This window comes from Thamnophis sirtalis, unplaced genomic scaffold, assembly GCF_051295495.1.
Source record: "Thamnophis sirtalis isolate CommonGarterSnake01/CBP01778 unplaced genomic scaffold, rThaSir2_p1.2 scaffold_2, whole genome shotgun sequence".
Classification (NCBI taxonomy): Eukaryota; Metazoa; Chordata; class Lepidosauria; order Squamata; family Natricidae; genus Thamnophis; species Thamnophis sirtalis.
Window position 1 is genome coordinate 120113941 of NW_028261382.1, and position 27852 is coordinate 120141792.

General features: G+C 40.2%; 1 protein-coding gene across 1 annotated transcript; it reads right to left on the minus strand.

Moving 5' to 3' along the window:
• Positions 1 to 1796: 1796 nt before the first annotated feature.
• TRHR (thyrotropin releasing hormone receptor) lies at positions 1797 to 27523 on the minus strand. The gene is made up of 3 exons (XM_087703849.1): positions 26707 to 27523; positions 3731 to 4117; positions 1797 to 2296 (listed from the first exon to the last, which is right to left on the minus strand). The coding sequence occupies exons 1-3, from the start codon at positions 27487 to 27489 to the stop codon at positions 2288 to 2290; spliced, it is 1179 nt and encodes a 392-aa protein (XP_087559975.1). The 5' UTR covers positions 27490 to 27523; the 3' UTR covers positions 1797 to 2287.
• Between the last annotated feature and the right edge of the window lie 329 nt (positions 27524 to 27852).

Sequence of the window (27852 nt, forward strand, 5' to 3'; positions counted from 1 at the left end):
CTTTGGGATTCTATCTGTGACACTGATTCCTTCCCCTACTGGAGCATTATAAGACATCCTTTGATCAATTCAGTTATATGTCTGCATTTCAGATATCAAGTACAAAGTGGTAATGTCAGCTGTAAATTTAAGTGTACAAATATCAGTTTTGAATAGTCTTCTACATAGAACCTTAAAACATCATGAAAAAGGGGTTCTAATTCAGCTCATAATCCATGCTGGGTTATTTTGTCTATTTGTTGACAACGTAAAATTGCTTTGATTTTAACATACAGGGAAACATCTAGGGTATTGTCCATATTGAGTTGGAAACAGGACAGTTCAATTAAATGGAAATTATTACCCAGTCAGTGTCTGCCTTCATATCCTGTTTGCTTCCTTATGTCCTGCTTGCTACAGCATAACTTTGAGATATGTGTTTTCTTGATATTACCTTTGTCTAACTTGCTGCCTAGAAAGCCTTTAGTTTTAATTGACTGTGGAAGTAGTGTTTTCTTTCTTCTTTTAAGCTAAAACATGCTGTTCAGACAATCTACTATAGGTCACTTTGGGCAGGGGTTCAGGATGGTCAGGACTTTTCATGTTCTTCTCAATGTGAAAATCCACTACGGCATGAGACATAATCCTGCATGATCATTTTGCCTTTAGCGACAAGTGTGGTGGACACCTACCATAGTTTCTGCATCTTGTTTCTTTTGGGAGACGGTTGACATGATGCCCTGATCTACATTCAGAAGAACAATTGGCGGTCAATTTTCCAGCTGGTTGGTGATGCTCAGTAGGAGGAGAAAGTAAGATAAAGAATTCACTCATCACTGCTCTGACAATAGTCTGTGTTATGTTCTACCAGGGCAGGAACACTTTAGAGTTGAATTATGAACTTGGGCTGGAGGAAACAGTGCAATTGATGTTGACATGTTCTCCTCATTTCCATTTAAGAAGTTGAAGAAAAAAATGTTACAGCACCATTTAATTTTACTTGACTGACCCAAAATTGTAACATTGTGAAAAGGAGGGGAAAAAATCATTTCTCTCAAGGCTGTCAAAATTCCAGTGCCATGCATTGGCCACGCCCAACCCAGTTTAGTGAAGGGGGGGAAGTCCCGGTATGTCATGTGATGCTGTCATGATGATGTGAGTTTGACACCTCTGCTTTATCTCCAGCCATGTTATGAGCTGCAGTGGCACAGTGGTTAGAGTGCAGTACTGCAGGCTAATTCTGTTGATCACCGGCTGGCAGCAGTTTGGCAGATCGAATCACACCTGGCTCAAGGTTGGCTTATCCTTCCAAGGTGGGTAAAATGAGGTCCCAGGTTGTTTGGGGGCAATATGCTGACTCTGTAAACTGCTTAGAGAGGCCTGTAAAACACTGTGAAGCGGTATATAAGTCTAAGTGCCATTGCTAAATTGCACACTAGTTCAATTTAGTTCTCTAAACTGGAATAAAATGAGAAATAGGGTTTAGGCAGCTTGCAACAAGATAAGAATTATTGTGATGTAGATGCTAGAGTCAGGAATTTACCTAGATGCTACATGTTACTATTTGTTAATATTGAAGGAAAGTGGTCTCATGGATTTGGCCTGGATTGGAATTTCTTTCCTGGAATTGCTGTCTTCCATAGTGAGATGGCTCCAATTTTGCCAATGTGATCCATGTCCTTCAGCTTCAGCTGTCAATTGGGCAGCAAATAGCTATGGTACAGTGTTCAATTCAACTGGAGATAATTACATATACCTATAGGACCTGTGGGGAAATGATGTGGCTTAGGAAGCTAAAATAATTCAAGCAAGCCACTCCCACAGTGCTTGTCATAAAGTGCAGTATTGCACCAATGTTCTTAATGACTGAGCAATAGTCACAAAAATATCACATCTAAAGTTCTCTCATGAAAGGGACTGAGCAACTCACTCAAATATAGATAGTAAATGAATATTAAGTATATCTTGGGAAACTCACTCAAATATAGATAGCAAATGAATATTAATGCATGCATACATATCTGCAGTTTACCTGTAAGTTTCCACAAAACAAGCATGAATAACATACAGTACAGTAGTTTCAATAAGTATGAGCATATTGACGTTTGGATATGTTTAGGTTAATAGGCAGGATGACTCAGAAGTGGATCATCTATGAAAACCTTGCCCAACCCAGCACTCTCCCAGCTACAAAAATTCTGGGAATCGATTTCTCAATACATCCGGAGGACATCAGTTGGGCGAAGGTTGTTCTGAGATCAAATAGAACAAAAGCAAAATGGAATGAGAGATGCAGCTTCTTCCAACTTCACATCACCTGAAATGAGAAATTGAAGGATGAGTCACTTTGGAGGACCACAATGCCTTTAAGTTGATACACAGGCAGCTTTAAAGTTAACTTCTGATATTAGCTTTCACGGTCTTGAAACTGTACTATTCATTGGATGCTCCTGCTTGCAAGTGGATGTGAAATACTATCATCTATTGCTAGGCAGACAATGCTTAAAAAAAGACCTTTCAGGAAAATTATGGCAAAACTCACTTCTACCTATCCAAATATAGGTAAATTCCCCAAAGATGTAGGAATTAAGACTAGACTACCTCACATTCTCAGACAGATTTTCCCTGCAAAAAACATTGCTCATTTGCCTTAAGAGCCAAGGTGGCGCAGTGGTTAAATGCAGCACTGCAGGCTACTGCTAGATCAGCAGTTCAGCGGTTCAAATCTCACCAGCTCAGGGTTGACTCAGCCTTCCATCCTTCCGAGGTGGGTAAAATGAGGACCCAGATTGTTGGGGGCAATATGCTGACTCTCTGTAAACCGCTTAGAGAGGGCTGAAAGCCCTATGAAGCGGTATATAAGTCTACTGCTATTGCTATTGCTATTGCTATTATTCCCAGAGATAATTTCTTTGGAATTGAGGTCCTGTTTCGAAGTATCTTGGATAAAAAGTGTTATGTTGAAGTTGTCTTTAATTGTACCTCTTATTTCGTATTTAATCATATTTCTAGATGTCTACACGTTTCGACCTGAGAAAGCCCACAGCAAAGGTTTTTCCTTATGTTTCACAGTGAATTGTGAGAAACCAGAGAGGTTCCTTGACCTTGGAGAGAAGATTCTACATTGAGATGGGGGAACGTGGTGGCTCAGTGGCTAAGACGTTGAACTTATCGATCAGAAGGTCGGCAGTTCAGCGGTTTGAATCCCTAGTGCCATGTAATGGAATGATCTCCCGCTACTTGTCCCAGCTTCTGCCAACCTAGCAGTTTGGAAGCATATAAAAGTGCAAGTAAAAAAATAGGGACCACCTTGGTGGAAAGGTAACAGTGATCCGTGAGACTTTGGCATGTAGTCATGCTGGCCACATGACCACGGAGACTTCTTCAGGCAGTGCTGGCTCTTCAGTTTTGAAACAGAGATGAGCACCACCCCCTAGAGTCAGGAACAGTTAGCACACATGTGCGAGGGAGGAACCTTTACACTGAGAGCTCAACCCCTTTGCCATATTTGGTGCAACACATTTCACTTTTGATAATTTCACCCAAATATATCTTCACTTTTATTAAATTAGGACTTATTATATTATAGTATGAATAGTAGAGACATCTTTTTACACTTTAATATACTAAACAGTAAAGGATACATACTTTATAAGACTTCTATGTCCAAAATTGTCCAACCATGCCAATTATCTCTCTTATGGCTATTGATTGAAATGACACTAATTCAAGTTGTTATTCTGGTTCTTACCTCAGAGGTCACACAGTTATCTTCAAAGGATACTTTTGTGGATGACAGGTAAGCATCTGTAACTGTGATGTCCTCTAGTTCAGTGTTGAAATGTTCAGTTTCTTTAATGATGCTGTAGTTGAGGGCTACACTGTAGTTGGTAGGTTTCTCCAGCTGTTTCTGTTGGCACTTCCAGAGTTTTTTGAAGGCTGCTCGGAATTTTTGGGACATGAGGTTATAAATAACAGGGTTGATGGCACTATTGAGGTAAATGCAAATCCTACAGAACAGCAGGAACCATTGTTCTTGGAAAGGTTGAGACAGGAAGGAGTTAATGACCACCAAGGTCCTGTAGGGCATCCACAAGAAGGCAAAAAGGACTACAACCACAGCCAGCATCTTTGTAACCTGGGGGTATTGAATGGACATATCTGATGAGCAAACGTAGAGTGACATAATCCTTTTCAATGACTTAATGAAGAGACAGAGAACTTTTACTGTAATTTACTATGCACAATTCTGTCAATATTATTACTCAGGGTGGGACAGAGGGAAGTAAAGTCCTATAAAATAACAGAAAAACAGAGCTAGTAGGGACCCTGTGGCTATTCTAATCCCACACCCTGCTCAAGCAAGGGCACTCTATACCCATGATGGCAAACCTATGATGTGCTTTCCAGAAGTGGCACACAGCGCCCTCTCTGATGGCATGCAAGCCGTCTCCCTAGTTCAGCTTCAATGTGCATGCACACAAGCCTTCCACAGGCCAGCTGGCCTTTGGGTCTCTGCTGCACATTCACAGAGGGTAGGGTGCATGGGGGAGGTTGTGCGTGCATATGCACGGGAAGAAGCATGTGTGGGAGTTGTGCGTGCATTCATAGGGGGTGGGGTCAAGTGAGGGAGGCGGGGGTGCAATGGGGTCACACACATGTGAGGGGGTTGCACATGCATGTGTGTGGGAGGCGGGGCACGTGCAGGGTATGCACAGAAATGTGCAGGGGTGGGGCACATGCGTGGGAGGGTGCATTTCATTTGGGGGGTTTATACACACCCATGTGCATTCCCTTGTGCATGTATGCGCTTTGGGCACTTGGCCTGGAAAAGGTTAGCCATCACTGCTCTATACCATTTCAGACAAATGGTTTTCCAAGCTCTTCTTTAAAAACCTCTAGCGATGGAGCATCTACAACTACTGACGAGAAGGCATTCCACTGATTTATTGTTCTATCAGGAAATTTCTCCTTAATTCTAGGTTGGTCCTCTCTTTGAGTGTTCCCATCCATTGCTCCATCTTCTGCCTTCAGGTGCTTTGAAGAATAGACTGGTCCCCTTTTCTTTATGACAATCCTTAGCAATAGCACTTAGACTTAATACTGCTTTACAGTGCTTTGCAGCCCTCTCTAAGGGGTTTACAGAATCAGCATATTGCTCCCGGCAATTTGGGTCCCCATTTTACCCACCTTGGAAGGATATAAGGCTGAGTCAACCTGGTGAGATTTGAATTGTCAAATTGCAGACAGCTGGCAGGCAGCAAAAGTATCCTGCAGTACGGGGGCTGCCCCTGAAGAATGTTCGGAGACTACAATTGGTCCAGAATGCAGCCGCGCGAGCGATATTGGGTGTACATAGGTACACCCACGTTACACCTATCCTCCGCGAGCTGCACTGGCTCCCCATTGGTCTCCGAACACGCTTCAAGGTGCTGGTTATTACCTTTAAAGCCCTACATGGCCTAGGACCTGGATATCTCCGTGACCGCCTCCTGTAACATACCTCCCGCGCCCAATAAGATCACACAGGGCGGGCCTCCTCCGAGTACCATCGACTGCGCAGTGCTGTCTGGCGGCTCCGTGGGGGAGAGCCTTCTCTGTAGCTGCCTCGGCCCTCTGGAATGATCTACCCCCTGAGATCTGGACCCTCCCCACACTCTTGGCCTTCCGTAAGTCTGTTAAGACCTGGCTGTTCTGGCAGGCCTGAGGCTGTTGATCTAGATTGATCTTCACCCCATTAAGATCGAGTGTATGTTGCGCCCTCCTTAACTCATCTTTGTTCTGTATTTTAAACTTTTTTTCAATGCTTTTAAACTGTTTTTATGTAAGCCGCCCGGAGTCCTTCGGGATTGGGTGGCATACAAATCTATTAAAATTGCAAAATTGCAAAATTACTGCACTGTAACCACTGCACCAACCTTAAATATTGGAACATTGCTATCCTGTTATTTAGGCACTCAGGAACCCTTACAGATCTTTCCCTGCAAGTGTCGGGTGATCTCTGTTCTTAAGCGCCATGATGGCGTATTTTATTCAACGGCAATTTCTGGATGCTTTTTAAGAAAGTGTCATGTAAAATATGTTAAAATAATCACCTGCTCAAGAAGACATTGGTGCAGTACAGAGGTGGGTTCCTACCAGTACCGCACCTATTCGGTAGAACCGGTTCGTCAAATCTACCGAACCGTTTAGAAGAGGTTCCACCAGTGGACCCGGAAAGCAGGCCACACCTACAGAAGAGGGTCCAAAAAATTTTGAAACCCACCATTGGTTCTTGCATATGATTATTCTACACTATTATGCTCATATTTATAAAACTCAGTGCCTCTGTGAAAGGTGAGGATGACTACTGCGTTTGTGGTGCCATCAGAATATTGCGTGTGTTGAAGTTGTTTTAACGCAAACCAAAGATGCCTTTTAAAAAACAAGTTTACATCATATTCTTATGCATGCCAGTGCTGTGTGTGAGGTAAGGTAAGGTGGTTCTGACAAGTGTCGTCGGCATCTTCATATCCGGTCACATGGGCAGCAAGCCACTCCCACAAAGGAGGCCACACCCACAAAATAGGTTCAAACAATTTTTGAAACCCACCACTGGTGCAGTACTAATGGATGTGTAAATGAGATACATAATGCAGCTATGACCAGCAAATCCAATGACACCTAGGGATTTTAAACTGTGAAACAGGGGATTCGAGGGGGATGCAGCCCCATCTAGAACATAAATGTCACCTCAACCCCTGAGTTCCTTTGCTCTTTACCAACAACTCATTTCTTATCTGGATTTTTTTTTTTTTAGTTTTAAATTTTATTTACAAACATGTAAAATACACACACACAAAACTTAGACATACACCATATTTACACAATACAATATGAACAGGAGCTTCCTGTTCTTTCTAATAGCAATAGCCAATTGATATTGCTCACCTTATACTGTTTCCCCTTCTATTATATTTCATTTGTATTTCACCATTCTTAACCCTCTTATCTTACTCCTCTGTCTGCTATATTGCTGATTACCTCTAGTAAGTTTAAACCACTTGGATACATATATATGTGTTAATTCTCCTTAACTACTATTTTTGGGCTTTGTTGTGTTCCTTCATTGATCCTTGTTTCTTTCCTCCATCCACCTATACCATTTATCCCACATCTGGTAGTATTCTGTTTCTTTTTTTCTCTGGATTTCTTTTGTTAATTTGTCCATTTTACCACAGTCCATAGCCTTTCTTATTATTTCATCTTCGCTTGGAATTAATTTCTTTTTCCATTTTTGGGCAAAGGCAATCCTTGCCGCCGTAATTATATGTAATATTAAATACTGAATTTCTTTTTTATATTTCACAGTCATTATTCTTAATTAAAAAAAACCTTCAGGTTTCCTTTCTATTTTAAAACCTGTTATTACCTCTAGCCACTTTTTGATCCTTTTCAAAAAAAATTTAGCCTCCTCACAGGTCCACCATAAGTGGTAGTATGTTCCATGTATTGATTCACATTTCCAATATTTTGGGGAGGTATTTGTTGTTAACTAACCTTGTTGGTGCCAGGTGCCATCTGTAAAACATTTTGTACTGATTTTCCATGTATGTAACTGATAGTGTCATTTTTAAGTTTGTTCCCCAAATTTTTCCCATTTATCCAATTCAATATTATAGCCAAAGTTCTGTGCCCATTTTATCATTTGTTCTTTCACGATTTCCTCTTCCATTTTATGCTTCAGGAGAAATGTATATATTCTCCCTATCATCTTTTTATCCGAGCTATGAATTATTTTATCCAATTCGTGTGGTTCTGTTTCGATGTCATATATTTTAGTACCATTATTATGTTTAGTTTTGATTTGCAAGTAGGTTAGCCAGTCAACTTGCATGTTTTGTTCTGCCAATTCTTCAATTGTTTTTAAATTTCCCTGTCCGTCAATTATGTCTCTGTATCTTAGCATTTTATTCATATCTATAAAATTTGGATGGATCGTCCTTTCTGTCGGTGATAGCCAATTCCGGATTTTTCACATAGTAGATTTTTTTTATTTGAGCCAGTTTTGCAATAATGGTCTTCTAATTAAATGTTTTTAAAAGTATTTGTGGGTTTTATTTTTATCATCCCATAGGAATGTATCCCAACCTACTTGCAAATCATAGCCTTCTAAGGTCAAAATTCTTTTATTCTTTAGCTCTATCCAATCTTTCACCCATGTTTTGTTACTGCTAATGTGTATAATTCCCAATTTGATAATGCTAAACCTCCCCTCTCCTTGCTATCTTGCATTGACTTTAGTTTAATCCTTGCTTTTCGTCCTTCCCAAATGAACCTAGCAGTTATTTTGTTTAATTCTTGAAAGAATGTTTTACCTGGGTTAATAGGTATGGCTTGCAACGAGAATAAGATTCTTGGTAAAATATTCATTTTGATTTGGCTATACGTGCCATTAGTGATAGCTGAATATTTTTTTCCAGCTTTCTAAATCTTTCTTTATTTGGGTCACTAGTTTATTATAATTATGGTCCTTAATTTTGGAACATTTTGTAGACACCCAGATCCCCAAGTATTCAACTTTCTTAGTTATTTGCATTCTAGTTGCTAATTCCAGTTCCTCTTCTTGCTTTTTTGTCATGTTCTTGGTTATCATTTTTGTTTTGCCTTTATTGATTTTTTAAATCCTGCCACTTCACCATATTCTTCTAATTTTTTAATTAATTTCAGACTGGATTTCAGACTGCATCAATATTTAACCAGGAGAATAATAGTATTGCCTTTATTGTTGTTACCTTTCTAGAACAAGTAATGAAAACCTTTTTCAAAAAGCACAGAATCATCCTGTTTTTGGTTCACATGGGGTGTTTTAGGAACCAGGGGTGGTATTCACTTACCTTTCTTACCGGTTCGCAAATGTGAGCGCTCGCACCACCTCCGTGCATGTCCACAACCTTCCATGCTTGCACTTTTGCCAAAAAAGGGGGCCTAAATGGGATGCCGTAGAACTGCTAGTATAAATCGTGGGATGCACCCACGATTTCTGCTAGCGGTTCGGGCGAACCAGTGCGAACCAGTAGAATATCTCCTCTGTTAGGAACAAAATGCTGGTCACCTACAGTGACTCAGACTAAAAAAAGCTATAATTGCTATAATTATAATATATAATAGCTATAATTGCAAATGGAATCTACTTTTGCACAATTGAGATTCAGGTTTCACCAGTCAGGTGGCGCCAGCCAATTTTAAGCAATTTATCCATCTTTGTGTTGACAGTAACGCCTCTGCTGAAGGAGTCAGAGAATAAGTGAAAATCGTTTCAACTGATGAAGAGCTCAGCGATCCTTGATTCTATTGCATTTAATTAAGAGTGGTCCATTTCATTAGGAAATAAGGACTAACCATTAATATAAGAGCATTGTGAGGCTCTGTTAGTGCAGTGACTATGAAATAAATGACAGAGAAGATGAAGGGGGAATCTATCTTGCTCTCTAGTCTATAGAAATAAATGCCCCAAGTACTTACCATAAATCAAGAGTGCACAATTTGGGAGGGGAAGGAGAGTACAAGGGCCACCCAAAACGTAGGTAGATTGAAGACAGAAACAAAATTGATTTATATAATTCCAATTGCAGTTTGAATAATGCAATATCATTAATATGATGGCTTATGGAGTAATTTTCTCTTTCTGTTGCTGTAAGGAGATGGTGGGGGATGATATGAATGCTGATGAGGCTGGCTGGTGTATAGAGGATATGAGGACCTGTTTAAATCCAGATGGCCTTGCCTTCTTCATTGTTTGATATGAATTATGAAACCAGCTGGATGAAGATGAAGCTGGACCTATTCCAGAAAGTGAGAGATCTAAAAGAGTCTCTTCCATAGTGAGACTGGCAGCCTATAAGTTTAATAAATAAATAAAGATACATGCTCGGCATTCCAAGATAAGATAGAAAGACCTGCACATGGATTAGAGATCAAATGAAAGTGTACAATATCATCAAGAGAGTTAAAAAAAATTGAAATGGAAACAGGCTGGTCGCATAGCAAGAACTGATGGCTGGTGGACCAGGGACGTGAAGTCAGGGTTGAAGGGAGGGGGAGGAATTCAAACTTCATCCTCAAGTGTAGATCCCTCCCCAAGTGTAGTTTGATTGCAGGCAGAGCCACGTTGCCTTTTCAAACACACACACACACACACACGTACACACACACACACACACACATGCACAAACAGCTGGATAAAACTATATAAGCCCAGCTTCACTGATTACAAGTTTGAAAAGGCAACGTGGCTCCTCCTGCAATCAAAGGCTCGGATCGGTTTTCAAGCCATTGGAAAATATATCCAATCCAACTTTTGTGTTTGTGTTTGTTTGAGAGAGAGTGAGTGAGAGAGTGAAGGGGGTAGGAGAGATAGTCCAATCCAACTTCTCTGTGTGCGTGTGTCTGTTTGAGAGAGGGGGGAGGGTGGGAGGGAGGAAGGAGGTGGAGGGAGAAGAAAAAGAATGAAGGAAACTTTTTCACAAAGGAGAAAAACAAATGCTGTCGCTTTAAATCGGAACTGAGCATGCCTGGCTGTGGAATTCTGGGAGTTGAAGTCTGCAAGTCTAAAAAAATTTGAAACCCACCACTGTGTCAGTGCCTCACCAGCCATAAACCTCACCGCACGTCACTGTGGTGGACCAAGGCAGTCATAGAATGGATCAGAGATGGGTCTAACAATCTCTAATATTCACATATGCATGAGCCACATCTAAAGAAGAGAAGGGGAAGGAAAGGAGAAAAATTTCCCCGAGGATAAGCTCCAGCATGAATCCAAAATTTTAGAAGAATCGATCCCTGGTGACCGATGCAGATTCATTCTTGCAACATTATCCTGGGACATGTATATTTGCCTCTGCTCACTAACATTCTTTGTTTTAGCTCAGCTAAGACACTGAGCCTGTCGATCAGAAAAGTCAGCAGTTCGGTGATTTGAATCCCTAGCACCGTGTAATGGAGTGAGCTCCCGTTACTTCTCCCAGCTTCTGCCAACCTCACAGTTCGAGACATGTAAAAATGCAAGTAGAAAAAATAGGAACCACCTTTGGTGGGAAAGTAACAGCATTCCGTGTGCCTTCGGCATTTAGTCATGCTAGCCACATGACCATGGAGATGTCTTTGGACAATGCTGGCTCTTCAGCTTTGAAATGGAGATGAGCACCGCCCCCTAGAGTTGGGAACGACTAGCACATAAGTGCCAGGGTAACCTTTACTTTTACCTTTAAACCATTATTCTCATTGATTTTAATATATCTCGTTTCTTCCTTCCTTTTCTTTGCATGGCAGAGTATAAATGACGCTTAATAAAGGAAATTGAAAACAAAATGAAGTGTTTTGAACTCATCTGTTTTAACCATCATTCGAAATGATGATACCATCTATGCAGGTCTGCAGCTTCATTAAAAGCCCTCTGTTATTCAATTATCAAAAGAGCTTTTTGTCAAGAAAACATTTTGTTAGGGTCCTTGTTAAGAAAACTCTTAATTGTTTAATTTTCAATTGATACTTGAAAAGGCTCATTTTATAATTATCTTTTTTGTATTCTTGTTAAAGACCTTCTTTATATTACAACCATTTTTAATCTTTCAAAATATTCCAATGAGCATAATATTATTAATTAGCTAAGTGCTATAATTGCTACTCTGAATTATGGTTTCTAAGGGGGGAAAAAGGCTTAATCCTCTTTACTAATGAAACAATCCAGCAGAAGACAATGACTCTGATTGAAAAATATTCTTGTTTGGATTGGCCACGTCTATGGACTTTACATGATAAACTATGCACAGTTGGGATTTAAAAGAATTCTGAGTTAAGTATCTCAATTTATCAGGAAGATACTTAATTTTTTTCAATTTATGTTTTGTTTTTAACTATTGTAGAAAGCATTTAAACCACAGTGCTAATGCTAGGCAGCTTCTATTCTGATGGTTCCCATACTTTGCTAGGATAAAGCAATGCCATCCCAACCAGATGTTTCATTGCTGTAAATAGGCACAGCTTTCCCCAGGGTTGTCTGCAGGATGTGGTCAAAACAGTCAAGACACATTCACAATAGGGTGATCATAGGGCTGGAAGGGACCTCAGAGGTCTTCTAGTCCAACTCCCTGCTCAAGACAGGAGCCTTATATCATCCCAGTCAAATGGTTGTCCAGGCTATTCTTGAGAACCTCCAATGATGGTGCACCCACAACTCCAAGAGTCAAACTATTCTATTGATTAATTGCTCTCAGTATCAGAAAATTTCCCCTCACTTCTAAGTTGGATCTGTCTTTGACAAGCTTTTACCCATTACTTCTTGTCTTACCCTCTAGTGCTTTAAAGAATAAATCAATCCCTTCTCCCTTGTGACAGCCCCTCAAGGAATGGAAGACAGCTATCCAGTGGTGGGATTCAGCCAGCTCGCACCACTTCGGGAGAACCTGTTGTTAATTTTCTGAGCAGTTTGATGAACTGGTTGTTGGAAGAAATCATGAAGGCAGAGAACCGGTTGTTAAATTATTTGAATCCCACCACTGGTACCATCTATTCTATACTTATGCATTTGTTTTTCCTGCTCATGTGTAGGACCTTCTTTTTCTCATGACTGAACTTCCCCTTGCTGGATAGGGACCAATGCCCAAGTCTGTCAAGAAGATCTTTCTGGAGTTTGAGCCTATTTCTCAAGAGTAGGCTATCCCTCCCAGCTTGATATCGTCTACAAATGTTGAATCCTAAATGTGTGAACTTACTTCCCAGAAGGCTTAACCAGGAATGTGCTCTAATAAAGTTTACTGGGACTTCACATACTGTATTTTTCAGAGTATAAGATGGACCTTCCCCCCCCCCCAAAAAAAAAGAGTGCAGAAATTTTGGTGCGTCTTATACACCGAATACAGCATTTTTTGGCCTCCTGAAGCCCCAGCCCTGCATCCCATTTCTGCCTTACTGCAGATTTAAACAGGATTATTTCATGCAGTAACAAATTAACCCTTGAGTATTAATGATCACTTTTCAGGACAGCAACATAAAATTATGATCTTTTCTTGGCCTGCAGTGTGCTGAAGGAGTTCTGTCATTTTTTTAATTATTATTTCTGAAAAGAGGGCTTGAAGGTTTTAGAGGAAATTGATTGCGGCCACTTCAGGTGAACATAAGGCTTCCTGTGTTCTCTCTACAGCTGACATGCAGAAAAACACACGTACCCAGGATATGTGATATGCAATTATATGGATAGGGATACTGGAGGGGAAAACAGGCGTTTCAGGTGCTTCCGAGGGACTTAAATGCCCTTTGGTTTTAATACCACTTTTCCAGTGCTGAACTAATTGATTGTCACACCCAAGTCAAGGGGATGAATTTTGTCTACATTTCAAATTTGAGTGTCTATAGAGATTCTCAGTCAGCCAGGTCATGGTGGTCCCAAAGGTGCTTTTTTCAATTGTCTGCAAGGAGTATAAGGTTTAGGTTTAGGTTTAGGTTTAATTTATTTGTATGCCGCCCTTTTCCCTGAAGGGACTCAGGGCGGCTCACAACTCAAAGAGGGAGGGGGAATACAGACAGAGTAACAAAAACATAAAAACCATACATAGTTAAAAGCACAACAATCATACCATTCGTAGTGGGGCAGCGAGTCTTTAGCCCCAGGCCTGTCGGAAAAGCCAGGTTTTAAGGGCTATGCGGAAGACCTGGAGGGTGGTGAGGGTACAAATCTCCACGGGGAGTTCGTTCCAGAGGGTCGGAGCAGCCACAGAGAAGGCTCTCCTCCGGGTAGTCCTTGCAGACAATTGGATGAGCTTCTTGGATGAGAAGTGAAACTTCTTCAAAGAAAAACAAGGAAGCCCAGTTGCCTCTTGAAAAGAGCACCTTTTGGATTTCAAGCTTGTGTGTGCTTTGCTCTAGGGTCAGAGCCAGAAGTGGTACTCAGCAGATTCTGACCAGTTCTGGAGAACCAGTAGCGGAGATTAGTAGTTCAGAGAACCGGTAAATACAACCTCTGACTGCCCCTGCCCCATCTATTTTCTGCCTCCTGAGTCCCAGCTGATCAGGAGGAAATAAAGAGTAACCTTCCCATGCAGTAACTTTGCCCTGGAGTGGGGTGGGAATGGAGATTTTATAGTATACTGCCCCTGCCATGCCCATCAAGCCATGCCACACCCACCAAGCCACACCCACAGAACCAGTAGTAAAAAAAAATGAACCCCACCACTGGGTTACAACTGTCAAATTAGCTGATTCAAACATCCACATCTGGTAACTAGATGTAGTAAAATTCTTGTTTCCAGATGAGGTAATTAGGCTTCTGTTTCTTCCCTGGACACTGCTCCTAATCAATTAAAAAAAGTATAATAGATAATCTAACATTTCAAATTCAGAAGAAGAGAATGAAAGAAAGTTTGACTATGTGCCCATAGTGTTCTCTTCTAACCAGAAGTATTACTGTAGTAGTGAGATAACAGACAGTTTGGGAGGAAGGGTTGTTGTTGTTGTTGTTGTTGTTTTGCTAAAAACCTGAAACAGAATTTTGGGAAAATAAATATAAATATTATTAATGTTTGTAGTAGAACCTACTGGCAATATCAGTTGGAACATATTGGATACATTTGGCTATCTGGAGTTATGCTGGAGGATTCCAGACTAATGTAATCTTAATTATAAAATGTAAGGCATTTGGCACAGACTTCTTCCCCCCCCCCCCCAAAAAGGACAATACATCTTTAGGGGAAAAAACTGAGGTAAAAAGAAATAGTTTCATAAAAACGCCATTATGAAAGGAATTAAGACTCCTTTATCGCAACACAAAACTCTACATTTTGCAAAGGACACCCTTGATTTCAAAAGCTATAATGAAATTATGTCCTCTGTTAAGAGCTTTCTTCCCTGGCAGGAGAGATGCTTGAACTCCTCTAGGTTCAAGTTAGGTAATGAAGAAAGGCACCTGAAATAAATTGCTCTTAGTTCTATGTGAAAGGAATGAAGTAATGAACCACCAAACAAGAGCAAAGACAGCTTCTCTCATGGATCCAACACTGGACCTCTCTCCAGAAGTCAGTTCAGAGGAGGGGGATCAGTTTCAGTCGGCAGAGGAAAGGGCACAGCCAAGTGTTGGTCAAGATCAGGGTTTAGAGAGTACTAGCCTGACGGAGCAGCCTCAGCTCCGTCAATTGGACGAGTGACAGGTTGAGCAAGGAAAGCCATAGCTGCAGCACGTTGGCTAGGAAGCTGCCACTCATTAGCAACAAGGAAAAGGTGGAGTCCACACCTCCTCCTCCTGATCCAATGACACAGAGAGCAGAGAGCAGAGAGCAGAGAGGCACAATGCCAGTCAGCTAGACTACTCGCAAGGAGGAAACCTTGCCTCTCATGAAGGACTGCACCAATGTCCCCTACTTAATCCCACCCTGAGGACTTGAGTATTGCTGGAGCAATGTGCCCAGTTCTGTGCCTTGTGTGCTCATGTCATGTATCCTGATCCATTTGACTCACAGGCTGCTTTCCTAGACTTCACAGGTCCGCATTGGACCCCATTGGTTATCCAGTGACTTATGCTGTACTGAGCTTAAAATTCAGATCTGCGTAATGGGGGTGCTTTCTTTTTTCCCCATCAAGTTTTTTTATTTTATATTATTTATACATATCAATGTGTGAATGGTGTGATATCTGGGTATCATCCATTTTGATACAAATAGATGATACAAATAGACATAGTATTATTACTCATAGTTAATACATTTCATTTTCATTGTTTTATATTTTTACACATACCTTATACTACCACCCTTCAGTTTCTAAACCTCCCTCTTGTCCTTTCATATACATACATACATACACACATACATACATACATACATACATACATACATACATACGTTTGTGTGTGTGTGTGTTGTATTTGTGCTGATAAATAAATAAAGGGAGACTAGTATAGATCTATTTCAAGCTATTTAGCTCTCATCAGCTAGCCATACCCTTACTGGGATTAGGTTAGCTGATGAGAGCTAAATAGCTTGAAATAGATCTATACTAGTCTCCCTTTATTTATTTATCAGCACAAATACAACACAAATGTAACAAAAGGCAACAGTAAAAATATTGAGTTTCTGTCTGGATGGTCTCTTATGACAAGCCGATGGACAGAGAATGGAAGCAGTGGGCTTCCTCTCATATTTGGGCATTGTGGGTTGTGGGTTATATATAAGATATGCTTCCAATACAGCACTGGTTCGAATCCCAGTAAGGGTATGGCTAGCTGATGAGAGCTAAATAGCTTGAAATAGATCTATACTAGTCTCCCTTTATTTATTTATCAGCACAAATACAACATTATATATACATACATACATATATATATATATATATATATATATGTATGTATGTATGTATGTATGTATGTATGTATGTATGTATGTATGTATGTATGTATATATATATATATATATATATATATATATATATATATATATATATATATATATATATATATATATACATACATATATATATATATATGTATGTGTGTATATATATATATATATATATATATATATATATATATATATATATATATATATATATATATACGTATGTATGTATGTATGTATGTATGTATGTACACACACATACACACACACACACACACATACATACATACATACTATTATTCCCCTCTTATTTCTATCTCTATTTTAATTTTTCCCCATGTCACTGTAATATTCATTTCTTTTCTATTTTCCATCTTTCACCTGTTTTATTATTCATATTTCCCTTATTTAGTTCTTTACATCTTCTTATGTTAAAATTTCATCCTTCATTCTTTCATTATCCAATGTCTCAATGTATACTTCTAGTGCCAATCACAATCAGTTGAACATTTAAAATATATTTATTCATGATCTTTCCAATCATCCAATCTAAGTGACTATACTATTAATACATGTGTTTACATTAAAATATATTCTTTCATTATCTAATCACTCATTGTTTAATTTTATCATTTCACTGCTAATCATATTTTATGCATGTTTAATAATACCATCATCCAATTTCTAATTTTGCAATTAATGCTTAATTCTTATTTATAGTTGCCATATTTCACTCTTCATATCTATTTATCCTAATGTCTGTCACACTACATACAAAATAATTATCCAGCCTATATAATTCTAATATCAATATACATGTTTTTATTGATATGTATTCATGGAAGATATTTTAATCTCTCTCTCTTTTTTTTAATCCATCATTTCTTGCCCACATCTGACCTTTTAGTCTTTTTTTTTTTGCTGCCTCCCATATTCTTCTCTTAAGACTTTTACTCCATCTACTTCTAGATCTATATTCTGACTATGCAATCTAACTTTTTCAATGGGGCTATTTAAGTTATCCTAATAATAACTCTATAAGATCAAATCTTGTGATTTGTCTAAATTGGAGAAGGAGGGGCAAATCATATGTTATAAATTAGATGTAATCCTTGTATCACTATTTTAGATATTCTATTTTAAAACCGTTGGAGTCCTCCTCTGTTTTACAGTCAACATTAAATGAGCTTCTATCAGATTTAGGGAGGCATAAGAATAAAATGTCATTGCAATGTTTCATAGTTGAACATCCCTACTTACCAAAGTTGTGCAAAAGGAGCCTTATCAGAGGTGGTATTCAGCAGGGTCTGATCAATTCTAGCGAACCGGTAGCAGAAATTTTGAGTAATTCAGAGAACCGGCAAATGCCACCTCCGCCTGGCCCTGCCTCCAATCTATTCACTGCCTCTCAAGTCCTAGCTGATTGCCTGGGTCTTCTTTTGTTGCCTTGCACAGAACAGAGCTGGAAAGCAGGTTAGTGGAGTGGGGGAGGGAATGGGGATTTTGCAGTATCCTTCCCATGCCACACCCACCAAACCATGCCCCCCAAGCCAGGTCTACAGAACCGGTAGTGAAAAAATTTGAATCCTGTCACTTTATCCATTTCCATAACACAACACCATCTCCTTGTCACTATCTGTCCATGGCCCCATCCTCACCTAACCCACTGCAACCTTTAGCACCAAACAAAAAGAATTGCAGACTCCAGTCTGTTGCAAATTGCCTACTGTATGTATATCATATTAAGATCATAATGTTGGAAGGTATAGGTAGCCTTGGCTTATGACCTCAACTGAGCATCTATCTGTTGTTAAGAATCATTTGCTAAGTGAATTTTGCCCCATTTCATGACCTTCCTTGCCACATTTGTTAGGTGAGTCACTACATTTGTCAAGTAACATGGTTGTTAAGTGAATCTGGCTTCCCCATTGACTTTGCTTGTCAGAAGTTTGCAAAAGATGATCACATGACCCAGGATAATGCAACTGTCATAAATATGAGTCCTTTACCGAGCATGTGAATTTGGATCACATAATCATGGGGATTACAGCAAATCAAGACAGCATGCTAAAAAGCAGAGACATCACCCTGCCAACAAAAGTGTGTATAGTCAAGACTTTGGTTTTCCCAGTTGCAATGTATGGCTGTGAAAGTTGGACCATAAGGAAGGCTGTGAGTGCCAAAAAATTGAGGTCTTTGAACTATAGTGCTGGAGAAAACTCCTGCGGGTCCCCTGGACTGCAACACGATCAACCCGGTCAGTCCTAGAGGAGATCAACCCTGACTGCTCTTTAGAAGGCCAGATCCTGAAGATGAAACTCAAATACTTTGGCCACCTAATGAGAAGGAAGGACTCACTGGAGAAGAGCCTCATGCTTGGAAAGACTGAGCGCAAAAGAAGGGAACAATAGAGAATAAGGTGGCTGGATGGAGTCACTGAAGCAGTAGGTGTCAGTTTAAATGGATGCCAGAGGATGGTAGAGGACAGGAAGGCCTGGAGGAACGTTGTCCATGAGGTCATGATGTGTCAGACACAACTTCACAACTAACAACAAAAAATCACGGGGATGCTGTGATGGTCATAAGTGTGGAAAACAGTCATGTCACTTTTTTTAGGGCCATCGTAATTTTGAACAGACATTAAACAAACTGTTGTAAGTCAAGAACTAACTATACTTCAAGGAATCATCTTGTTCTGCCCCTTCTAAGGTAGGAAATCTTCCACAGCATTGCTGCTGGGAGTTATTTTGTCTTTAAAACCTTTAGAAATATAGAAACTTTATGCAACTTTATGAAACTTTATGGTTCTCAGCTCTGCTTCCTTTGCCATGTAGCCCTGAACGTCTGCTAAGACTATCAGCATCAGAAATGTTTCTGCTTTAGCTTCAAGGGCAAAAAAGATATTATGTGGAAGGCAGAAGTGTTTCTGGAGCCCATTTATGGAGCTTTTTAAAGCTGCTAAGACTTCTCTTTAGCTCAGCTGTCCTGCGGTCCTGAAAAAAGACACATTGGGTTTAATGAGTTGCAGATAGTTTTTATAATCAAATGCCTGTGTGCTCCATACCGTCCTTTTGATGCTTCAGAACATCAAACAAGTCCTGCTGGATCAAGGAGAACCAGAAAGAAGAACCCAACTCTCACATTTGAAGTAATATTGGGCTCTTTGAGAGTCACTCCTCAGCAGTTAGCAATCAATTGTAGAGTGCTACAAGGCATGGAGGCCCCATATATAGATATCTCTGAAAGAATTGCTTTTCCATTCTTAACTTCATGAATTCCATGAATTAATTGTGGATCTACCTAAGAAATATCTTCTGTAGCTGTTCAGAAGCATCCAGCCTGGCAGAGAGGAAGGATCAAGCATGGAGCTTGTCTAAATGTCAGGGTTCCAAGTAACCCCCAATGAAAGAAGACTATGAGGTTTGAGGTTCCTCAAAGTTCCATTTCATTAGAGATGTCATATTGGCACATCTAGGAAAACCCGAATCTGGAAGCTTCCAGGTTTTTCCCACCCAAATGAAAGTCCAAATCCCTGTCCAGGACCCACATATCCATCACATGGCCCATTCAGACACTGTCCCAACTGGAGATGCCTCCTACTCATGCCCTTACAGGTGCAGGGCAAGATGTCCTTGATTCTCTGAGAAAGGAATGTTATTTTGACTATATATCTCCCATACGCCATATAATCCCCCCCCTCCATTTTCCCATAGCATTGAATGCGGCAGACCAGAAGGCCCAATGCAAAAAATGACTTTCAGCCCTGACACTAGAATCACTACACAAGTACAAAAAGGCTAGGACTGACCTTCCCAAGTTCCTTGGAGTCTTATCTAATTGTTCCCTGGAATAGACTGCCAGACGTTATTATAGGCAGAACATAATAAAGTCGTTAACTTGAACTCTGGGTGTGTGTGTCTGATTGTTTGCACTGTGAATAACGTAAATATGGAGCTAATGAATCCTGTTTGATCTGAGATCTGTCGTCAAAAAAAGGGGAAAAACATGCTTGGATAAGTACATTAAGTTCTATTATTGGCTATGGTATACCTTGTTTTGTCATTTTGGTTTCTCTGATATATATATATATATATATATATATATATATATATATATATATATATATATATATATATATATATATATATATATATATATATATATATATATATATACATATATATATATATACATACATACATACATACATACATACATACATTTATTTAGGATTTATTGGGCTAATGGTTTCCAAGATGTATTGGGAAAATGACATGTATGTACATGTATGTTTCCCTTAATAAAAATTAAGTGGTATATTTTATTTGTCACTGTGATTCTATGAAACCTACCTATTGTGAAATGGAACTATACTTTTACAGAAGCTCTGTTCTACCAGATTTTGTCTATCTCAATGTAGATGTGGAAGGCAAAATTTGCGAAAGACTAATCTAATATCAGGTTAAGACAAAAGATTTTAATGTTTTCTGAAGTGTGCTCTGTAGATTTCCTCTGCCATGGCAAAACAAGAGATAACAAATAAACCAAAGAAGGTCAGAAATAATAGCCACCGATATGCTCAGAAAGAACCACATATTGAACTACACAAACACAGAAATAATTGCCCACGAAGGGTGGGAAGGACTAAAGAATTTCTGGAAGCCATGGTCCTCATATCAAAGATACATCAATAAATCAATGGAACTAGACATGATCCATCACTCAGTCAGATACCTCATTCAAACCATATGTAGAAGTCTGACAAGATAATATATAAAACATCTTTTGATGTTTTGATCTCCCAAAGTGTGGAAATCCAAATTTTAAATATGTACACTGTGTCCAGTTTAATTCTACACTAAATGTAAAGCAAGAGTTTTTATTACACATTACGACTAGCTAAGAAAGCACATATACGGTATTTTCTCCATGTACTTTTGTTAATACACAGATTTTGGCAGAGGTATTTCTTTTCTCTTCCACTTTTTCCCTTTCTCTATATATTATATAAAACTGTAATGGTATTGACAAGAGTATATTGAATTTGTGGTTTATGCAGTACCACCCTTAAATTACCATCATGATACTCTGATCCTTAGATAAATCCAGTCTAAAGTTATAACAGATCTTTTGGGACTGAAACTTTATAGACGGATAGTCTAAACACCTCACTATACCAGGGTCCCACATCCACTGCCATTTCCTCATCCTGTATCAGCCAATCTGTCTTGACAATCTCTATGATGGCAATCCCAAGAATTGGGGAGAAGGGAAATTCCACATTACTTGTCAGCTGAAGGAAGGACAACAGATCACAGCTTCTGAACCCTCAAACTACAGTCCACTCAACAGGGAACTTCTGCAATTACAAGATCATTACCCAATGCAGTTCCATTCAGCAACAAGCCAGCCTCTAATTTTTGATCCACTGCAGTGGTGGTTTGCAGGCGGTACATCCCGGTACAGGTGTATGGGAGCCAGCCCGGCGCACCAGATTCCATTCTGTTATGGTGCTCCGGAGGACCCACATGCCCGTGCTTTAAGCTTTTGGCGCTTCCATGCATGCAGCGCGCATACGGCACCTGTGCGACATTCTGCCGAGCAGCTGGAGCATTGCGGAGCTTTGGGGGAGTGTCGCAGGCAAGTACGATGCATGTGCGGAATGCACGCATGTGCATGCGCACTGCACGAGTGCATGAGTGCATGTGGGAGGCTCAGGGACCATTCCAACTGTATCAGTCGGAACGGAATCCAGAACTCACCACTGAACCACTGCCACCATGCCAGCTGTCTTTACCTCTGTTGCTGCTACCACTGTTCATTCCATTTCTCCTGCTAGCTCTGGCATCAATACCACTGGCCATCCACCAAACCAACAAGGACCACCAAAGATCTCCACATGTCAACCACAGCATCCTCAAACTTCTCACCAAAACAAGCCTATTAAGCAGGCATCTAATTTGGTGGTCTGATGGAGAAAAAAAATGTTAGGCTGCCTGCACTATTTTCTCCATCTAGCCAGACAACTTCAGTATGAAAAAGTTAAAGACAGCCCTACTGGATCAGGCTAAAAACATCCTCTCACATAGCATTCACGTAGAGTGACCAACAGGCTGCATTTAGAACCATGCAACCTATAGTAGGTTAGTCAATTTCCATTGTTATTCCCTAATAGCTGCTCTTGAAGTCCAATTGTGTTAAATTCCCTCATTGATTACCTCTTCTGCCATGGATTTTTCAAGTCGCCCTTTTCAATTTTCTACACTGTAGATCAACATCATTACCATAGCTGTTGGAGATTATCCATACGTTTAGTTTTGTATTGTGTCAAAAAAGTCATTCCCTTTATCATCCCTAGTGCCTCAATGAATGCAATGACAGTGGATCTCTTCACCTTTTGTGAGAGAGGCAGAAAGACATCTCTTTATCTGCATTTTCCATGTATTAATGTTTTATTTTTAATTTATTTAAAATGTCTATTATCTACTCATTGTCCAGAGTTCTTTTTATGGATTATAAGCCACCTAATGAGAAGGAAGGTTCTCACTGGAGAAGAGCCTAATGCTGGGAACGATTGAGGGCAAAAGAAGAAGGGGATGACAAAGAATGAGGTGGCTGGATGGAGTCACCAAAGCAGTCAGTCTGAGCTTAAATGGACTCCAGAGGATGGTAGAGGACAGGAAGGTCTGGAGGAACATTGTCCATGGGGTCCTGATGGGTTGGATATGACTTTGCCACTAACAACAACAAGTCGTACAATAAGTATGGCTTAAATTAAAACAAATATGCAAGTCTAATAGATAAGTTAGAACTTAAATAATAATTATAATAGCATTGATATTAAATCTGTGATGCCAGAATGAAAGGTCAGTGACTTTTCATGTGGTTTTAAGAGTCTGATAATATCCTATTCAATCTATTCTTCATTTCCAAATGCTGTTCAGAGTCTGAAAGAGGGATACACATAAAGTACCAACTAGAAGGCTTTATTTTGACCTTCACCACTTGAATGCAGAGACAAAATGCCTCCATGCCATCATTCAAGATGACTACGTATTCCTAGTGGACAAGAACAATGATCGACAGTTGACACTGAACAAATTCCTATATGTTTCTCTTCCATCTGACTATCAGCCTCAACAAGACTGAAGTGCTTTACCAGTCTATGCAAAACACCAAGCCCACAGAACCAAAAACCATTGCAATGACACCCAACTGACAAATGTAAATCGCTTCAAATACTTGGAAAGCATCATCATCATCATGAGTCCCTTACCTCGTCTCCAGATTTGAGTCCTGGACTCTGTACCAAAAGGATATCCAACAATGAAATGTCACATGTACACTCCAGAAGTGGTATTCAGCAAGTTCAGACCAGTTCTGGAGAACCGGTAGCAGAAATTTTGGGTAGTTTAGAAAACCAGTAAATACCACCTCTGACTGAACATCTAGTCTCTGCCTCCTGAGTCCCTGAGTCTCAGCTGATCAGGAGGAAATGGGGATTTTGCAATAACTTTCCCCTGGAGTGGGGTGGGAATGGAGATTTTACAGTATCCTTCCCCTGCCATGCCCACCAAGCACACCCACCAAGCCATGCCATGCCCACCAAGCCACACCCACAGAACCAATAGTACAAAATTTTGAATACCACCTTTGGTACATTCTCTGCTCCATCCTTGGCATTTGTTGACAAAACTGTGTCTCCAACCTAGAAGTCTTGGATCACAGAGTCTACCAGCCAGTGACATGCAGTCAGGGGAGGCAGGAGAGGCACAGCCTCACGACTGTCAATCATGAAAAGGAAAAAAAATGTAAACAGGAAAAGGCGAGTGCTGAGGTTAGGCTAGCTAGCTGCTGCCACACCGTGAATGACTGCCTGTTTAAAAAAAGCCTCTAAAAAAGCGCCCTCTACTATGAGGCAGGAGAACTGCATGCCTCATCTAGTCTGACTTTTTAGGTGCTTGAGCAGAGTTATGCGAGGGTTAAAAGCCTAAAAAATCCCAAGATAGTTGAGGCACGCAGTTCTCCTGCCTCATGGTAGAGGGCGCATTTTTAGAGGCTTCAACTCTGTCATTCTGTTTAAAGCTGCAGCATCGCAGTCACTCTTCCTCCTCTCTTTCTCCATTTCTGGTGTTCCCCACTCCCACCCCATGCTCCCTCTTTTCCTTCAAATTTCCTTTTTTTTCTTTAATAAATGCAATGCTCAGGCATTCTCTCCTCTCCCGCAACACCCACTGACTAAAGCACTTTCTTTCGCCCGCCTGAGCTCGCGGCAGCCCGCCTGAGCTCTGCCGCGAGCACAGGCAGGCGAAAGAAAGTGACTTTCTTTCGCCCGCCTGTGCTCGGAGCAGAGGTGGGGTGTCGGGGGAGAGGACTGCCTCACCAGCCATAAACCTCACCGCACATCACTGCTACCAGCATTGACTCCCAAATGAAGAGCCCAGATGAAATGGGTTGCATCAGAATGAATGAGTACTGTAAGTCTCACCAGTTAGAGTGTATGGGAATCTAAGAAGAGACTTGAGGTCAACAACTACACAGATGCTGTGAAAGAAGCCTATGCCACTGTGATGTTCAACCTAGGGAACTAGATGCTGCAACTGCTGACAAAAACCTACTGTGCTATGAAGCCTCCATTGGCTTTGAAGATAGGTACTGCCAAAAATCATATACAACCATCAATGTAACCACAGAATAATACACATAGTTACGACAACAGTGATGTTTGGTTCCCCCATTGTGCTAGACTTGGCACTTCCAGTTTCGGATTGCAGAGCCACCGCTGCAGTGGTGAAATTCAAATTTTTTTACTGCTGGTTCTGTGGGCATGGCTTGGTGGGCGTGGTGTAGCTTGGTGGGCATTACTTGGTGGGCGTGGCAGGAGAAAGATACTGCAAAATCTCCATTCCCACTCCATTCCAGCCAGAGGTGGAATTTGCTGGTTCTCCGAACTACTCAAAATTTCCACTACAGGTTCTCCGACCTACTCAAAATCTCTGCTACTGGTTCTCCAGAACTTGCTCAATCCTATAGCACTAAGTCTCATCATTTTGGATTTCCCTGCTTTTTAAATAGTTATGATATGATAATCCTACCAGTTATAACTTAAAGGTGTTGCATGCTGAGATATCACTATGCTTATTACAGAGTATACTGTAGTTGTATACTCGATGTACTAAAAAAGAATGCATGTTACATTTGGAACTCATTAGAAAAGCATTAGCATGTTACATTAGAAACTCATTTGTCAAACAAACTAACGGCTGAAATTACTCCAAAAATATTTATAAAATCAAACAAACCAGGGCATAAATTCTGCAATTCCCCCTCATTCCACTGTTCATCCTCAGCTTCTGTCATTCAGATTAAATGGTCTGGTTCACACATTGCATAAAGCACTTTACTTTAAAAAAAAGATAGTTGATAAAATAAACAACCATTGTCTGGATTCATACAACATGCTAAACCATAAAACACAGTTTACAAATCACACTTCATACAATCTGCTAAGCCAAACTCCATGAATCACATCAAAACAGTGTTAAATGCATTGGTAACCTGCAAGCTAGATTACTGCAGTGGACTGTTTATAGGACTGTCTTTGGATCTAGCCCAGATATTTCCTGCAAAAATTCAACAGTCAGATTCATCTAGGGAAAGAATCAAAGGAACTATTATGTCTATGCAAAAGGTATCATGTCGGCCATCCATTTGTTTCCAAACAACATACAAACTTATTATTCTTAAAGCGTTAAATATCTTGGGTGTGGATCACTGAAGAAAAAATCTTTCCTCTTAGCTGAGATCATTCAGAGAAGGTCAACTGAAAATTCTTCTTGCTCTAAGTTGTTGCCAGCTTCTGATCTCTAGAATCAGAAATTATGGTGAATTTAGATTGAAATTGTGGTTGAAATTATGGTGCAGATATTGACTGGTATTGTAAGAACCATTTAGTCACCATACTTTTTGGGCAGTCTTAAAGTGTGGATAGTTTAATTTTTTTCTGGGTTTATATTTTTAGAACATAAATATTTGATTGTTAGTGACATATTTATTGTAATAGAAATAACCAAATAAACTAAGGAAGTTTTGTATGATGTATAAATGCAAATGTAGCATCTGTGAACATGGAAGCCTCATTTGGTCTGGACTTTCCATCCAGAAGACTCCTGCTACAAATGGAACCTCCCAAACCATTTGGAGCAGAGGTTTCCAACCTTGACTTTAAGACTTGTGGACTTCAATTCCCAGAGTTCCTCAACCATGCTTCCATGCTTTGCTGGCTGAGGAATTCTGGGAGTTGAAGTCCACAAGTCTTAAAGTTGCCAAGGTTGGAGACCCCTGATTTGGAGGGTAGTTTTCTTACCTGTCTTCTTGAAGCCACAGCACTGTTGATGCTCTTATTGGTTGCTTTGGTTTTGCTTGAGAGAACCAAATCATTCTTCCATGTTGCTGAGTTTTCTTTAGAGTCAGATGAAATTGGGCTCAGAAACAAAATTCTAGCAATCAACCCATAGAGGACAGTTGCTAAGACCATTGGCATGACATAGAATATCCCAAAGTCCATCATATAAATTGGAGAGTAGTAACTCCGAGACACTTTATACCCACAAGACACAACCGTGGCTTCTTTGTAGACTTCCATCTTAAGATCCAGTAAGAAAAACCAGAGCATGCAATAGACAGAGGTGAACGCCCAGACAAAAAGGATGATTTTTTTGGCTCTGGAGAAAGTGCATAGAAACTGAGCTTTGATGGGATGGCAAATGGCAATGTACCTCTCAATAGTGAAGGCAGTAATAGAGCAAGAAGAAGCATTGATGCCAAGATATTGGAGGTAAGTAATGCAGAGGCATCCAATGTAGCCATAAACCCAGAATCCATAAATGCTTTCAGTAATGTTGGGTAGTCCAGCAGCCACAAGGACCATGAGATCAGCTACTGCAAGGCTGACCAGGTAACAATTAGTGGGGGTCCTCATGTGCTTTGTCCTAAGTACCACCAATACCACCATGATGTTGCCCACAATGCCTAACCCACAAATAAGGAGAACCAAAAAGATAGTGACCACTTGGTATTCAGTAGTGACCACCTCCAGATTTGGCAGAACTTCTGTCTCGTTCTGTCCATTGCCTGTGTTGTTCTCCATTGTTGTCTGGCTGCTTCTGTCCGTTCTGGTCAACACATTTTCTCATTGCCTTCCTAGGGAAAAAAAAAGTAATCACAGGGAGTCTAATGTAAGGTGAAATTCCTGTCTCTAGGTTTTCCATCCCACCTATATTAAACCCTTGGCTTCCAACAATGCATTGACCCGATTACAAAAACCCCATGCACAGATCTGACTACCCTACAAGAAGGTTATTCTCTCCATCTCCTTAATCAGCTAGATTTGGGGGGAGGGGGTTGGTAGACAATTATGCTAGAACACAACTCCTATGATGATTCCCTCCCCCCTGCCAAGTAGATTGTGAAAGAGAGGAAAGATAAGCTATCAGAGTTTGTTCTTCTCACC